Source organism: Prionailurus bengalensis, chromosome E3, assembly GCF_016509475.1.
Source record: "Prionailurus bengalensis isolate Pbe53 chromosome E3, Fcat_Pben_1.1_paternal_pri, whole genome shotgun sequence".
Lineage (NCBI taxonomy): Eukaryota > Metazoa > Chordata > Mammalia > Carnivora > Felidae > Prionailurus > Prionailurus bengalensis.
The window spans coordinates 41,072,129-41,088,329 of NC_057357.1; the positions used below are offsets into that span (position 1 = coordinate 41,072,129).

At 61.8% G+C, this 16,201-nt stretch overlaps 1 protein-coding gene across 3 annotated transcripts in view; it reads left to right on the forward strand.

The window, feature by feature from the left end:
- Positions 1–10,454, forward strand: part of LMF1 (lipase maturation factor 1) — an 88,581-nt gene extending 78,127 nt beyond the window's left edge. For 2 of the 3 annotated variants that reach the window (XM_043561082.1, XM_043561081.1), the window contains 5 exons: positions 8,186–8,369; positions 8,597–8,750; positions 9,087–9,270; positions 9,800–9,912; positions 10,232–10,454. In XM_043561082.1, coding sequence (XP_043417017.1) covers positions 8,186–8,369; positions 8,597–8,750; positions 9,087–9,270; positions 9,800–9,912; positions 10,232–10,406 — 810 coding nt within the window. In that variant the 3' untranslated portion in view covers positions 10,407–10,454. The remainder of the gene's footprint in view (positions 1–8,185; positions 8,370–8,596; positions 8,751–9,086; positions 9,271–9,799; positions 9,913–10,231) is intronic. The other variant, XM_043561083.1, reaches the window with a different exon arrangement.
- The last annotated feature ends 5,747 nt before the right edge of the window (positions 10,455–16,201 follow it).

Here is a 16,201-nt window from a genome sequence, read left to right on the forward strand (position 1 = left end):
TTGTCCGTTCACAGAGTGCTTGGCGGGAGCCCTGCGTCAGGACGGGCACCAGCTTGCCGGACCCGGCCGGGCCGCAAGTCCGAGTCCTGGCCTGGGGCACCAGAGTCTCCACTGCAGGCAGAGGGTCTCGGGCCACGTGGCCGGTCTCGACCCCGTTCTAGGCTCTGCTGCCTCTGCATGCGTAACGGCACACGGCGACGGCGCAGGAACGCGGGGCAGGGGAGGCCAGAGCCGGACCTTCCCGACCTGCAGTTCTGGGCATTGTTCTACAAGACCAGCCCTTCTGCTTGTAGTCCGGGCACGTCCCCAGTGTCCCCCCTTCTAGTGCCTATGCCGTGCGCCAGACAAGGCAGCAGAACGCTAGCACGGCGGCTCTCCTCCGAGGCACGGTCTGATGCCCCCACGGGGCCGGGCCCCAGCTCCCTGGAGCAGGGAGGACGGATGGCCAGCTGGTCCAGCCACGGCGTGTCCGGCCCCCTCCCAGGCAGCGTGGGGTCTCAGGCTGGGGGGCCGCAGGGCGCAGTCTCGGGGCAGGAGCGGGTGTGCCGGTCACCCCAGCGAGCGGTACGCCGTGGGCACGCCCACCCGAAGGTTTCCGCGTTGTCCTGACGGGGGCCACGCTCCCGTTTCTGCACCCGACACACTGAGGGGCGTCTCTGGTTCTGTTTGTTTCCGTTCATTCCTTCGGGGAAGGGTTGAGGATGTGAGCATGCTCACCTCCTCCCACGCTCAGTTTACACAGCTGTTCCGGAGGGTTCTGCAACGCCACCGGTCCGCTGTCTCCTTGGAGAGGTGCACGTGAGAGGCGACAGGAGAGCTGAACTGCGCGGTCCCGGACGCACCCCCCCCCCCCATTCTGCCACCTCAAGCCTCAGGGAGAGACCCTGGCCGGGGGGCACCCCTCCTAGCGTGGGAGTGGGGGTTTGCCAGGCAAGTGGCTCCTGGTCAGTACAGAGACCAGTCGTTCACCCCACACCCGTCTTTTCCGCCTCCCACAGCGTCCTGCTCCTTCCAGTCTCTAGGACTTTGGGCAGAATCGAGAACGTGTCACACTGGGGGCCTTCACCGGGGATGCGGGCACAGAGAGCTGCCTCCCCCAGCCCCTGAGCCAGAGTTGGGGTCCTGGCCACAGCAAGTCACCTACAAGCATGGGTGTCCTCTCTGAGACTGGGAGCTGAGAGCCCAGCATGGGAGTTCCAGAAACCCCTTTCCTTTGGTGTCTGTTGCATCACCGGACCGCCTGCTCAGCGTCTCCTGAGCCCAGGATCCCATGCGCACGGCTCAGCGTCCTGAGTGTTCTCCAAGGCTTCCCTCTGGTCCCCAGGGGGGCAGCACGCGGGGCTGCCGGCCCAGGTCTGGTCTCCCACAGCCCACAAGGTGACCTGCAGGCATGTTTCAGGCTCCGTTGCTGCCGTAAACACAGTGTGATCCGTTCACTGTCCCTTAGGAGAGGCTGCAGCAGTGGTGTCCCCTCAGCACACTGGGGCCACGCACACCAAATTCCCTTTTTCTTATTAAAAGTAACCATCCCGATGAATGGGAGGAGGGACGAGGGGAGTGAGCCAGGACCGTGCGTTTCTGCAGCCTCAGGGCTCCTGCTGCTTTGTCAGAAGCAGACTTCATACCCAACATTGTGCTCTGTGGCACCCTAGCTCTCCGGGTCAGGACACCCCAGGTGGGCTCACAGGAGGGTGACCAGTGCAGGGGCGCAGGTAGGTGAGAAACAGGTTTGTGCCACTGCCCTACTCAGACCCACCAAGATAGGAACGAAGGGACAGCCAGGCCTCTGGTCACTTTGGGCCTGTCGCCAGCCTTTCAGCACATCCTCCCCAGCTCTGACCCAGACAAAATTGTCAGAAGCCTGTGGGGCCGGAACATTCTGGATAATGGACTTGTGGGCCTCTTCCTGACATTTCCTCCTCTCCATGGCCTGCGCGGGAGGGGGGGCGAGCCCATGGGGAAGCATCAGGGCAGAGCCTCCCCAAGCCCCATCCCGACTCCAAAGGTGGGGTGGGCTGGGAGCACAACGGCCAGGAGGTGGCGCCAGGGGTGGGATGGCTGGCCACCGACCGTGACCCGCAGCGGAGCCGCTTGGTTCCCCGCAAGCTGTTCAGCAGTGGCCCTCCCCGGGGCGGGTCCCATGCAGCTCCTATTCTCACGTGTGGCTGGAGACGCTGGTCACCAGGCAGAGGACCGGGTCTGGGCTGACAGGACCCGTGTCCCCAGATGCAGACTCAGAGCCCCCCGCTGCCAAAGTAACAGTGCCACACAGGGGCACCAGCGAGCCTCAAAAGGTGGCCCGCGTCTCAAGCCTCAGGCAAGGCCTCGGGGCCTCTGGGGATCACACGCGAGGGGGCAGCTGGCTGCAAACGTCACCCTCTTCGGGGAGTCTGCAGCAGGAGCAAGGGCCCCACAGGAGATGGCCCGGCCTGTGCTGAGCAGCTGGGGAGGGAGGGTCCGCCCAGGCGTGGTCACCAAACCCCAGTTCACTCTGGGCGGATGGGGTTGTGAGCCCCCGTGGCCTGGGCCGTCTGCCCCTCCAGGAAGCCTCAGGTTAGGGCACGGCAGAGGGAGTGGCCAGCAAAGCCTCTTGATGGCACTCAAGTGGAAAACACTGGCGCTCTGCCACAGAAGCGGGAAGAGCAGGGTCCGTCACACCCCCGGCAGCCACCCGCAGGTTTCCCGCCCCGGGCACTGCAGCTGCGGCCAGCGGTCAGCACGAACGGCCCGTCGCCACTGCGGGCCAGCAGCCCTCCTTTCGGCAGCCACGCCACAGTCCGGGGTCGTTTGTTGCCCGAACGATTCTCCTTTAAGGAAATTTAAGACATACTTAATAATTCACGCACGTATGGCCGTTGCGGACTTTGCCCACCCCCCCCTCACCTCCCCCCCCACCCCCCGGCACAAACCCAGGTCTCCCGGGAGCTGTGCTGCTGGAACGGTGCTCCGACAGGCCGCGGCCGGCTCTGGACTCCGGCCACCTTCCCGGACCGCTCTGTCACGTGGGCATTTGAGCCCGACACACGATGCCCAGGGGTCTCCACTGGGGACTCGCACCGCTGCGACCCCGGCTCCTGCTCGCGTCGTGAGCCTACTGGTGAGGCTCCCACCACCGAAGCGCGCCTGTGTTTCCTCGGGCTCCTCTCATCTGTGCGCTCAGCACTGTCGTCAAATTAGAATGTTTGCACCTGCCTTCCTGATACTCTCACTGTCACACCTCCCCGGGTATGACAGACCCGTGCCCCTGGGGGCTGCACTTTGGTCGGCGGTGGTCTGGGCCTCAGTTCACAAGGCGGCCCCTGCTCTGTTCCCGCAGTTTGGCGGACTTTTGTCGTGTCCGCTTGTCCGAAGTCCCTGCGGTAAAGTCTCCATCTCTCGTGTGACCTCTTAAACTCTCCAAGTGCGTTTGGTTCTTTGACGTAGTTTTCCTAGCTCTCTCAATTATGACGACGTTTTCTCGTCGACACTTTACTCACAGTAGCCGCTTCAATGCTCTTACCCCCTCGTTGCATATTTTCTCATGTGATTCTACTCCCGTTCCATCCCAGCGGTGGCAGCGTTTCTGCAGGGGTGACCGGACGCCGGCCACCACGGGCCGTGCTAGTGAGCGTCCTCTCGGTGCTGAGTTCTCTCTCCTGACGAGCGGCTAACTGTTCACGGGTCCGTTTCTCCGTCCCGGGGAGGTGGGACATACCCTTCGCCGCAAGGCTGGTCTGGCCCTCACAGGGCCTGGGCCTGCGCCTGGCCAGGGTCTCTGCTGGGTGCCTGGCTTCTTTTCCCCGTGTGAGCTTCCACGTGCCCGTGACTCAGTGGTGGCAGGCCCGAGGGCACCCGGGCCATCCCTGCAGCACTCGTGTGGCGAGCGCCCGACACCTCGACCTCCCCGGAGTCGGGCTTGCGCCCCTGGGGTTCCCTCCCTGTGCTGAGGCCGCCCAAGTGCCTCGGGGGAGAGCAGAGGCCGGAGCGGTGCCGCGCCACTGGCCGCCATGGCTTGCGGGACGGCCGCCTTACCTGCTCTGTCCCCGCCCGCTGTCCCGCTGCCGCACTATATCCGCCCCTCGGGCCCTTAGCCCGGAGAAGCCCGTTGCCCAGATGCCACTGGGGCTGCCGAGCGATGATAAGGCAGGACAGCCGTGGCCTTGGGCCCCAGAGGCTGACCCCACTTTTCCAGGATGAGGAGGCTGTGGTGGGATGCCAGCTACCATTCCTCTGCCTCGGCCCGTCCCCGTCAGGCTCTACTCGGTGGAAACAGGAGGAAGGGCGTGCGATCGGATTGTTCCGGGGAGGCAGACAGGACGGGGCGTCCCCGTCCTCGGTCTGGGTGTTTACAGACGGAACTCGGGGAGGACACCGGGCCACGTGGTTCTGCCCAGTTCTCAGCTCTGGGGCCAGACCCCATGGCTGCGCCCTGGTGATCTGCCTCCCACGTGCCAAGTGCTGTCGAGAAACCGTGCGACCACCCTGCTCCCCCAACCTCTGTTCCGACGTGGCGAGCGGGCGAGCCCCGACCCGGCCAGCCCCGTGCCACTCCGACTCCAGCCTGCCACTCCACACGCCACCTGTCCTGCCGCGTGTTTGACATCTTTCAGTCTAAACGCTTACACAATCTTTACTGCTAATTCAGCCTGGGACACAAGAGCCCGCCAGAGCCCCCCGAGCCTGTGCCTTGCTCCACTGGGGTGTCCTGGCCCCCTTTCACTCTGACACACGGGTCTCCTTCCCCTTCGGGGGGGTTCTGGAAAGTCCAGCAGGAAGCCCCCGATGCTGCTCAGCCCGTCTCCCTTCCCTCGAGGGTTTGTCAAGTTGCCTTCTGAAGCACCACTCAGATCTCAGCAGAATCCCCCTGCCTTTCCCCTGGTGTTTTTATTCTCCTTGACACACTGGAGAACGTCAACGTTCTCTGCCAGTGAGGCTCCTTTAAGATCAGCGGCTTTGGACTGGGTTTCTCTGGGGTCTCAGAGGCGGCCGTGAGGGGCCAGAGGCGAGACTGGGCCTCGGTACCTGTGCAGGTTCCACCAATTACGCCTGGAGGGGAGCCCCTGGGCCATGTCCCCGGGCACTACGAAGGTCAGCGCTGTGTCTGTAGGCAGAGGTGGGTGCTGGCGGCCAGCAGTGAGAGGGAGGCTGCCGGGCTCTGCGGGGCAGGGGTGCGAACGCCCCACCTAGCCACCCCAGGTGGGCCCCGGTGTCCTGGCTGGGCCAGAGAGGACTTTGAGAACGCACCCCAGTGCGGGCGGGGGAGAGGAGGCAGGGCTCACCGTCTCGGCAGCAGCCGAGCCATAGGGAGCCGCGGAGGGAGCTTCTGCTGGCACCGCGGCCCCGGAGCTGCACCGAGCCTGCCAGCCCCGCGGGGTCCCGACAGAGTGGACCCCCAGTCGACGGCACGGAAAACACGACTTTTGTCAGAAGACGCAGGCAGCTGCCCACAGCCAAGACGGCAGAGAGGAGGCACAGCTTCCCCTCGAGTCACCTGCTGATGCGGCTGGGAGAGCGTCCGGAGCCCCAGGCCCAGGGAGACCAGCACCAGAGGTCAGGCGCCTGGAGGAGGCGGACCAGGATAACGTGCGGCACACTGCGGGGGGAGCCCAGTGTGCCCAGGGCACCTGCCAGCTGGGACCAAGGCCCGGGGGAGAAATCATCTAGGGGCTCGGAACCAAGAATTACTCCTGGGAGAGCCGTGAGTCCCTGCCTCTCACGTCCCACCTCGTGACGTACCCTCATCCTTAAAGCTGCTGAGACCCGCTGGAAGCACGGCTCCTCCTGCCAGAGCTTCCTGAGGCTGGCGGTTGTGACCCCACCTTCCTCCCCAGTCGCCAGGACCGGGACCGGCTGCAACCACAACTCGGGAAATAAGGGGCTGGGGCGTCAGCTGGGACTCGCCCGCCACAGAGAAGAGCAGAGGCAGAGTGGCCCCCAGCACCCACGGGCCACACGGGGAGACCTGACCTCGACGCCCCGCTCCGAGCCGTCCCACGGTGAGGTCGCTGCACGGGGAGACGGCCTGCTCGGCTTGGTGATGGCCACTGGCTTGTCCAGGCCGTAGTCGCTGCCGAGGTCTGTCTATCTGCTCACGTGTGCGGATGACTGGCTCGGATTCTTCTCGCCTCTGGGCCGATTCTGCTGCTTTCTGGCTCCCTCTTTTTCTCAAAGTCCCTCCTAAAGCAGGTCCGTCTGGCCACTCCCATCCTCACGTCTCCTCGGGGGGTATGCGGCAGGCAGCTCGTCTCCTGTGAGCGTGTCAACTCCTGCCCCGTCCTGCCTCCCTACCCCCCTTCCCCCCCCCCCGCCCCCGGACTTGCGGGCCGCGGCCATCCCAGGGCAGGTCCCGGGTGCGAGCGGGGCCGCCGGCCTACAACGGGGTCTGGGTGCAGAGGAGTCCCCAGCCTCACCCCACATGCAAGAAGCTAATTCGCAACTAAACACATGACGTTTACACCCGTGTGGCCCCAGAGTAACCAAGCGTCTCTCGGGACGCGTCTCAGGACACACAGAGCACTGCTTGTAAAGCTTCTAAAAAACTTGTCACTTGTAATTTTGTGAAAATGTCAACTGCAACCCGATGCCCTGACAGAAGCAGTCTGCTGGCTGGAAACGACGGGAACGCACGCACATCTAACAGGCCCCACAGGGACACCCCAGCACTGCTCCCGTGGGGCACACCGAGACCTTGCGGGCTTTGCTGGGCCCCGCACGCCCGAGCCCCACTGCACACGTGGCCGCGGGTCTCGGGACACCGAGGTTTCGTGCCTGCCACGTTTGGGGACAGGGAGAGTGACAGAAGGCAGAGGTCAGCTCACAGGTCTTGGGGGGGTGGGCGGACGACACAGGCACCAGGGGAGTATCTGGAGTGGAACTTTCTAGGTTTTATGGTGGTTTACACAAGAGTCAGCATTTGTCAAGAGCCTGAACTATACGCCTTTATCATCTGTGTCAAGAGAACGGACTTAGAAAGTAAGGACGCACGTTTGCCAGAAGCTCACGGCTGCTGCTGCCCTCGCCGCCTGCTCCTGCCGGGTTCCCGAGTCCGAGCCGCTCTGAAGGCACCCGTCCATCCCCAGGGAGCGGCAGCCCAGGGCATCGGCGCCTCCTTGGAGGACCGGCCTCACAGGACCCTCCCCGCTCGGGTCGGGCGCGTCTGGCTGAGCCGTGCGGCCCAGGGCGGCGTGGGTCTCTGAGGCCGGATTCGCGGCCCCGTGTCCGTGAACGCGGTGCAGGCCCAGCAGCCTCCCCACCCCTCCCCCTCCAGTGCCCACTGACAGGGCTGTAATCGGGCCTGGTTATTTTCAAGTCACTAAAACAACTTAAACATGTGCAGCTGCCAGAAGGAACTTTCCCCATTTCTGGCTGGGATGCAGCCGTGACAGCCAGCATCTCGCCGGAAAACAGGCTGGGTGTGCGGGAAAACCCCAGGCTGTTGGCACTCCATCCGCTCACAGATTCTGTGACCTTACTTCTCACAGCCAAGGTGCTAAGTCGTTTTTAGGGATGAGCCCTATCTGCAAACTGCCACAGCCTGGGTAGTGGGAAGTCGGCAGACAAGTGGTAAAGCCGGTGGCGGTTTCTCCCCAAGCACATCTGGACTTCCTAGACCCCGGGTCGCCCCAAACCCTGCAGCAGAACCAGCCTCTCGGGATGGACGATGGCCAGCCCCGGCTCAGGCTGAGAGCGTGCCGGCGGTCCAGCCCCACTGAAGCCGAACCCGAGTGGAGGCCACTCAGGACGTGCCTCGGGGACCGCTGGCTGTGGAGGATGGGGTGGCGGCACAGGTGCCCCCCACCCCTAACTTCCGGGTAAGCAGCCAGAGCCCCGTTCCCCTCCCGCGTGACTTGGGCACAGGTCCCCGGGGGCTGCCGCGGGCCTGTACTCGTCGACGGTCACCACAGCAATTGCCCCAACGCAAACTACGGCATCAAACAGCGCAAGGAGACCAGCTGGCGGTCCCATGGGTGGGAACCGGGCAGCCCCGGAGGCCGGGTTCCACTCAAAGCTCTGGGAAGAACCCGCCTCCGAGATCAGCTAGGGCGTGGACACCCTGATGAGAGAGAGGGGTCCACACCTCACACACCCCATGTTTCTCCAAGGGCCACCCACACTAGGCTGCCTCATCCTGGGCAGAGGGTGCCACGGTCGAGGTCCTCGGTGAGCACCCCTGCCCTGGGCTCAGGCGCTGCCCCGCCCCCTCCAGGTGGTCCTCGTCATCAGCGGGAACCTGAGCTTCCTGAACTGGCTGACCATGGTGCCCAGCGTCGCCTGCTTCGATGACGCCGCTCTGGGGTTCTTGTTCCCCTCCGGGCCTGGGGGCCTCAAGGACCGAGTCCAGAAGATGCAGGAAGAGGCGGCCCGAGGGGCCCGGCCCACCCTAAGATACGGTGAGTGGACACCCCCGCCGTGGACAGAAGCCCTTGGTCCCCAGGATGGGAACAACCAGCCCATCAGAAAGCATCCACATCAGCCTCAGAGAGCGTCCTGGCTCGGGCTTCCGGGCTGCGCCAGGCCCTTCCCTCGGCTCCTGTGAGCCCACAGGCGCCCCTCCCTGGCGGGCAGCTGGCCTAGAGTGAGGCTCACCCCACCATCCCCCTCCCTGCCCGCCCCCCAGGCTGCGTGGTGCGGCAGGCAGTGCACGTGGCACTAGGCATCCTGGTGGCCTGGCTCAGTGTCCCCGTGGTCCTCAACCTGCTGAGTCCCGCGCAGGTCATGAACACCTCCTTCAACTCCCTGAGGATCGTCAACACATACGGCGCCTTCGGAAGGTACGTGCGAGGTCTCTCCTCGCCCCGTCCGCCGTGTGTGCACGTGCGACCCAAGGTCCCTCACGGAGACCCACCCCAACCTTCCAAGGGGGCAGCCTTGGTCTAGGGCAGGCTCGTGGGGAGGTGGGTGGGAACCGGGCAGCGCCAGAGGCCGGAACCGCCGTGTCCGGAGGCCGGGTTCCACTCAAAGCTCTGGGAAGAACCTGCCTCCGAGATCAGCCGGGGCGTGGACACCCCAGTCTCAGCCGGGTGTGCTCAGGAGAGAAGCCACGGTGCAGAGGCACAGCAGCCGCCACCGTCGTGCGCCCAAAGCCCCCCACCTCGGTCTCCCCACAGCATCACCAAGGAGCGCACGGAGGTCATCCTGCAGGGCACGGCCAGCCCCAACGCCAGCGCGCCGGACGCCGTGTGGGAGGACTATGGGTTCAAGTGCAAGCCGGGTGACCTGGGGCGGCGGCCGTGCCTCATCTCTCCGTACCACTACCGCCTGGACTGGCTCATGTGGTTCGCGGCCTTCCAGGTAAGGGCCTCTCCTGCTCCCGGCGCATTCCCAAGGCCACGACGCCCTTAGTGGGGGTGAGCCCTTGCCTCACACGGCCCCCTGGGACAGGACGCGGCCGAGAAGGCCAGCGTCAGGGTGTCAGCGGGGGCCTCGTTCACTCAAGGACAGCCTCAGGAAGACGCCTCACACGAGACCCCGGGGCCGGCAGGTGACAACACTGACAGGCCCGTGCCCACTGCATCCGAGGACAGGACAGTATGACGGGAGCTGGGCCCTGAGAGGAACGGTCCGCGGGCACCTGCCCCACGGCCAAGAGCAGGGAGTGAGCGGCCCTTCCAAAGAGGAACCCAGACGGAGAAAGTGGGAGGGTGGGCCCAGCCCCCAGGAGAGACTAACCCCGACCACACTTGGGGGGAGGGGGCGGTGAGGAAGCAGCAAGCTGAGGGTCCCGGGGACCACGGCTTAACGGTTCTGGCCCATCCAGGGGGCCCCCCACGTGCCCGGCTCTGTGCCCACAGCCAGCACCCCACTCCTTTCTCACCCCCAGACCTACGAGCACAACGAGTGGATCATTCACCTGGCAGGGAAGCTCCTGGCCAACGACAGGGAGGCTCTGTCCCTACTGGCCTTCAACCCTTTCAAGGACAGGGCCCCCCCCAGGTAAGAACCCTTTCCTGGACAGCCCAGCGTGCCGTGCCCTCAGCACTCTCTCAGCGCTGCTCCTACAAATGCGGGCACCCCCAGCCATGCCCCAAACACCTGAAAACATGCCTGAGTGCCAACGTCCCCACGCTCTGGACCCCCCACCTTGATTGGCACTGCTCGCCTGCATCAGAGGGCAGGGTGTGGCACTGAGTGTCGAGCCCTTCCTTTTCCAGGGGTCACCTGCCCCCCCCCCACCCCCGCAGCCTCTCCTTCCAAGGAGCAGCCGCTCGACAGGCAAGGGGCCAGGCTGCCCGACACAAGTCTTCCCTTGCAGGTGGGTCCGGGGAGAGCACTACAGGTACAAGTTCAGCCGCCTGGGGGGCCGGCATGCTGCGGCAGGCAGGTGGTGGGTCCGGAAGAGGATCGGCCCCTACTTCCCCCCACTCAGCCTGCGAGACCTGGAGGGCTACTTCCGGTCCCGGGACTGGCCACTCCCGGAGCTGGAGTAGTGCCGGTCCCGGACTAGTGCGCGGAGGAATAAAGCAGGAAGGCCCGGCTACCTGGGTGAGGTCTTGTGCGCCCGGGGAACCGCCACCCACTCACACAGAGGAGGGGGTCCCGGGGCGACTCGTGCTGGCCTCCAGAGTCAGTCCCTGGGCCGCCGGGTCCCCTTCCTTACAGATGGAGTTCTCTGCGGAGAGCCTGCCCCCCGGTCCCTTTGCCGGTCACCAGTACCGCCCTGACCCCACCGTGTCCACCAGCACCAGGGCGCTGGGTCCACACAGGCCCCCGGCCCCGGGGCACCCGAACTCCATCACGTGCCTGGCGGGGCCACAGGGAAGCTGCCACTCCCGACCTGTGCTCTTAGCAGCCCCTGGTGCTGCCCCCAAGCCCAGGAGGTGCCCGGGAGAGGGAGACGCCACGGCTCCTGCCCGCCGCTTGTGCCTGCCCCCTTCTCAGAACCTGCACGCCTCCCCCTCCCCCAGCTCCAGGGTCCAGAGGCACAGACAGAAGCCCTTTGTTCCTCCCTAGGCGAGCCCCCTCCCACCCCCCGGCGCGTGAGTGACCGTGGAGCCTCCTGCTCCCTGACCCCCGCCCTGGGAGTGCCCACGGCCGGCAATTCCGAGGACTGACGGGCGCAAGTTAAACTACGTAGATTATTCCTTGCCAGGCGTCCTTCTGGGGGTCTCTGCCACATGACGTGGACTGCGGCCCCACATCGTTACTGCCTGATGTTAGCCGGGAGCACACACGACTCCCACCCCACGGCGGCGCCCCTGCCGATCAGGTAGCCCGACTCCCTGCCCTAGCTGCCCCTCCCCCTCCCCGCACCCACCCGGAGCGCCAGGCCACCCCAGGGAGGGTCCCGGCGGGAACGAGGTGCTTCAGGCAGGAGGCCCGGCCGAGGGGGGCACAAGCGCGGGTCTGTGTGGAGGGCCCCCACACACACACAGCCCGCCGGGTGGGGGGGGGGGGCGGCCAGCCGGTCCAGGTGCCAACAGAGAGGCCGTGTTCCTGCTCGCGGGGACACAGGCTCCCTGTGTCTGGCTCAGGACAGACGGGGCCTCAGACGAGGAGCCTGGAGCCAGCGAGTCTGCCCGCGGCGGCCGCACGGAGCTGCCCACCAGCCCGCCGTGGCCTGGGCAGCCCTTCCTAGGGGGCTGTCCCGGGAGCTCTGCCGCTGGGTGGGGGCACGGGGCGGGCGGGCGGCCTGGGGAGACTCCGCCGCCAGAACCACCGCAGGCCCCTGGCAGCTCTCGTTCCCGTTCCTGTACCGTGGGCTCACCACACCCCTGCCCGCGGGCGCCATGCCAGGCCTCCTCCACCTCTCCCAGGACAGGCCTTCGGGGCACACCGGCCCTCAGACAAGACAAACATCCGCTCACCCAGAGGGCCGCTGCAAGGGACACACGACATCTCCCACGGCCCGTACCCTCCCAGAGGCCCAGGGTGCCCCAGCCTCCACCTTCACAGCCTGTCCTGAGGCCCATCATCTCCCTCCTGACACCCCACCCCTCCTCCACTCGAAATCCTCCCGTGGCCCCAGCCTCACTGAGCACAAGCCTGGGGTCGCACCGTGGCCCCCGTTCCTCACACCCACCGGTGCCGGACCGCAGGGCCTTTGCTCTGGCAGCTCCCGTGCCACATCCACACAGCCCATCCCCCTTGAGGGCCACCTCACCCTGCCTTCGCCGGACCCCAAGCCGCTCCTCCCAGGGCCGAGCGACACCGATACGGGCCTGCTGGATAAAATGTCCACCTGACAAAGGAGAAAGGTCCCAAATCCGCATCTACTCAGCCTGACCCTGCGCTCTCTGGGAAGCTGTTTCTTGGTCAACCCAAGAGAAACTTCAGGGGCTGGGGCTCGGGGACACGTGGGGACATTAGCTCACCCTGCCTGGGCGGTGCAGGTGGACCGGGTGCCTCCTCTACCCACCCCCGGCTCCACCATAGAAAAATCGTCTCCCGGGGGCGGGGGCGGGGCTCTCTTCTCACTGGGAACAGACAGACACGGAGGTCAGGCTCAGGTCAACGCTAGATATGCTGCCCGCACCTCCCGGGGTACAAGGCTCGAGGGAAGGGCCTGGCCCCCTGGAGCCGAGCCCGCCCAAGCCAGGGACAGACTGGCTGACCATGTGCGGGCCAGGGGCGGGGGAACCTTCCCTTTCCGAGAGGGTTTTCGCTCGGCAACGGTGACATGTGAAGGTCGAGCGGTGCTCCTCTCGACCTCGCTCGGACCACAGACCTGCGGGCGCAGGAGTTCCGGACCCTGCCCGCCACCGCAGGCCTCCTGCATCTGCACCGGGAAGGCCCCCGTGCTCTGCCCCCGGGGCCGCCGGGTTGCGTCTGCACAGGGTCCACACACTTCAGGCCCCGTGGCTCTGCAGACGGACACAGTGACAAATTCGAGAAGGGCGCAGATTTCTAAAACCTGCCGGGTGGGCCCGGGCAGCCTGAGTGGCCGTTAGCCATCACTGTTCCGCTCAGCTGCTTTTGCGATTACTCACGGGTCACCAGCCTCTGCCGTCTGTGGGGTGACGGCCCTTCCCTGCTCCCGAGGCTCATCTGGGGCTGGTCTTTCTTACCGCCTTCTCGGTCTCGCAGCACCGGCGCTGGGTTTTCCAGCCAGCGTCCCCGGCCCTAGCGCACAGACACTCGTTCTCCCTGCCTGCCACCTTGCGGGGGTTCCACTGGTGCCATCTTGGACTGAAAACTTCACTTCTTTCTATTCCTCCTTCTGACCTCGAGGAAGTGGAGCCGAGGGCCCCATGGCTCAGCTGGACACTGTGGGCCTGGTCTGTGGATTCTAGAACTGCTGCCTTTCCCTTCAACCCATCCAAAGACAGAGGTGGGGATTTTAGTTTCCAGAAAAAAGGACTTGGGGCTACCTTTTGACTGTCTTCTATTTTACCCCATGCGTTCGCCACCCCCAAGACTCCCCTCCACCTCAGGCCCCCGCATCCTTAGGACCGACGTCCCTCTGGGAAGGACACCTTCGCCAGACGTGAGGTGGCTGCTTGCCTCCCTCTGCGGACAAGTCCCCTTGCTCCGCAGCACAACACCCTGGGCCCTGGGCCGCTCCCCAAGTCGACCTCCCTGCCCTGTACCCTCAGGGCATAAAGATGCCTTTGTCCTCAGGGAACTGCTTCCAAAGCCACTGAGTAAAGCAAACTGACCTTTAAAACTCCTAAAGTAATCCATGAAATCGACAAGCCTTTAGTTTAACCAACAGGAAAAAAAAAAAGATGCAGAAAACTAAAATCAGAAAAAAGAGATCGGGAGCATTACTACTAACCTTAAATAAAAAGAACTTTAGGATTACTAAGAGCAACAGTATGCCGACAAATGAGATCACGTCGACGAAACAGACAAAATCCTAGAGACGCACCGACTACCAAAAGTGACTCAGGAAAAAACAAAGTTGTAAAAGATCTATAACAAGAGACTGGATCAGTAATCAAAAACCTCCCAATAAATAAAAACACTGGACCAATGGCTTCACTGCTGAATTCTGCCAAGAATTTAAAAGAGCATTAACACCGATTCTTCCCAAACTCTTCCAAAAAACTCAGAAAAGGGAACGCTTCCTAAGTCCTCTCGTGAAGCCAGTTTTACTTGATAACAAAGCCAAAAACACCAGTATCCCTTAAACATACAGAGCGGAAAGTCCTCAACAAAATACTAGCAAAGTAACAGCATGACCAGAGAGGATTCTATGCCACGGCCAAGTGGGATTCTGCCCCAGGAGTGCCAGAGCGGCTCAACCTCAGAAAATCCATCACCGCGGTCCGCGCATCCGCATCGACAGAACACGGCGGGTGGGGCACGCACAGTCCTCTCAGCAGATGCAGGAAAAGCATCTGACAAAACCCAGCCGCCTTTCAGGATAAGAGCCGCTCAGAAAACTTCCTCAACATAATACAAGGTGGTCAGCCACAGCCCACAGCCCACGTCATTCTCAATAACGAAAGACTGAAAGCTTTCCCCCCAAGATCAGAGCTGAAACCAGAATGTCCGCGGTCATCGGAGCCACCCAGCACTGCACTCGAATTCCAACGAGGGCAGGTAGTTGAGGAAAATTGAAGTATAACCACCTCTGTTCACAAATGACATGATCCCACAGACAGAAAATTCCGAAGATCTACAAAAACAAACACAAAAACCCCACGCGACACTGGAGCTAATAAACTAACTCAGCAAACCCGCAGGGTACAAGACGGACACACAGAAATCAGATACACCAGCAATGAACAATTTGGCAAAGAAACTAAGGCAACGACTGCATTTACGAGTGCAGTCAAAAGATAAAATACCTACCAAAAAACGTCACCAAAGAGGTCAACGACCTACATGCTGAAAACTACATAACACTGCTGGAAAAACCTTCTAAAGACCTAAGTCGGTGAGAAGCAGGCCCATCCACCAACCGTGTGGCTGTAGCGTCAAGATGACAGTACTACCCAAAGTATCTAAAGACGCAGTGAAATCTCTACCAGAATTCCGTTGGCTTTTTTTGGAGAAATGGAAAAAAAGCCAATGCTCGAATTCACTTGGAACTGCAAAGGGCCCCAAACAACAAAACAATCTTAAAAAGTTGGAGGACTCGCATTTCCTGATATGAAAACTTACTCCAAGCTACAGTTATCAAAACGGTGTGGTCCTGGCATAGCGACAGACACGCGGACCAGAAGGGAACGGAGAGCTAACAGACCCTCACACATATGGTCAAATGATTTTAGACAAGGTGCCAAGGCCACTCAGGGAGAGGGCAGTCTTTTCAACAAATGGTGCTGGGAAAGCAGGATCTAAGCACTAAACGATGAAGTTGGGCCCTTACCCCACACCATATTCAAAAATTAACTCCAAATGGATGAAAGAGCGGCAATTATTAAAAGTCCCAGAAAAAAAAATAGATTTACCAATGGATCCTTAGATGGGATGCCAACAGCAGAAGCAACAAAAGGAAAACCAGATAAATTGGACACCATCAAAATTTTAAACTTTTGTGCCTCTAAGAACATTATCAGCAAAGTGAAAAGACAACCCACACAGTGGGAGAAAATATTTGCAAGTCATAGATCTGATAAAAGTCTAGGATCAAGGATAAATAGAGAACTCTTACGGCTAAACCACAAAAAAGACAAACCAATTCAAAAGGACTTGATTAGCCATTTCTCCAAGAAAGGCACACAACTGGCCAAAAAGCACATGAAAAGATCCTCGACATCCTCAGTCGCTGGGAAATGCACATGAAAACCACAACGGGATATTACTTCACACCCACTATAATGGCTCTGGTTTTTTTTTTTTTTTTAATAAACATGACAAGTATTGGCAAGGATGTGGAGAAATTGGAGCTTCTGTATCTTGCAGGTGGGGATGTGAAGGACACAGCCACTGTGGAGACAGTCAGGCAGCACCTAGGAGGTTAAACGTGGATCAACAACCACATGACCCAGCAATTCCACTTGGGTGTGTGTGTCCAAAAGAGTTTGAAACAGGGAGTCAGACAGATACTCGTGCATGAATGTTCACAACAGCCAAAAGGTGAAAACCCCGATGTGCACAAACAGACGAACACATGAACAAAATGTGGTCTCTCTGCACGATGGAACAAGGAATAAAGTTTTGTCACCTGCTACAATGTGGAAAACCTTAAAAGTATTGTGCTCCGTGAAATAAGCCAGACACAAAAGGTCACCCATTACATGGCTCTATTTATAGGAAATATCCTCAATAGGTAAGTCTGTAGAGACCGAAAGACTAGTGATCGCTAGAAGCTGGAGCGAGGGGAGAATGAAGA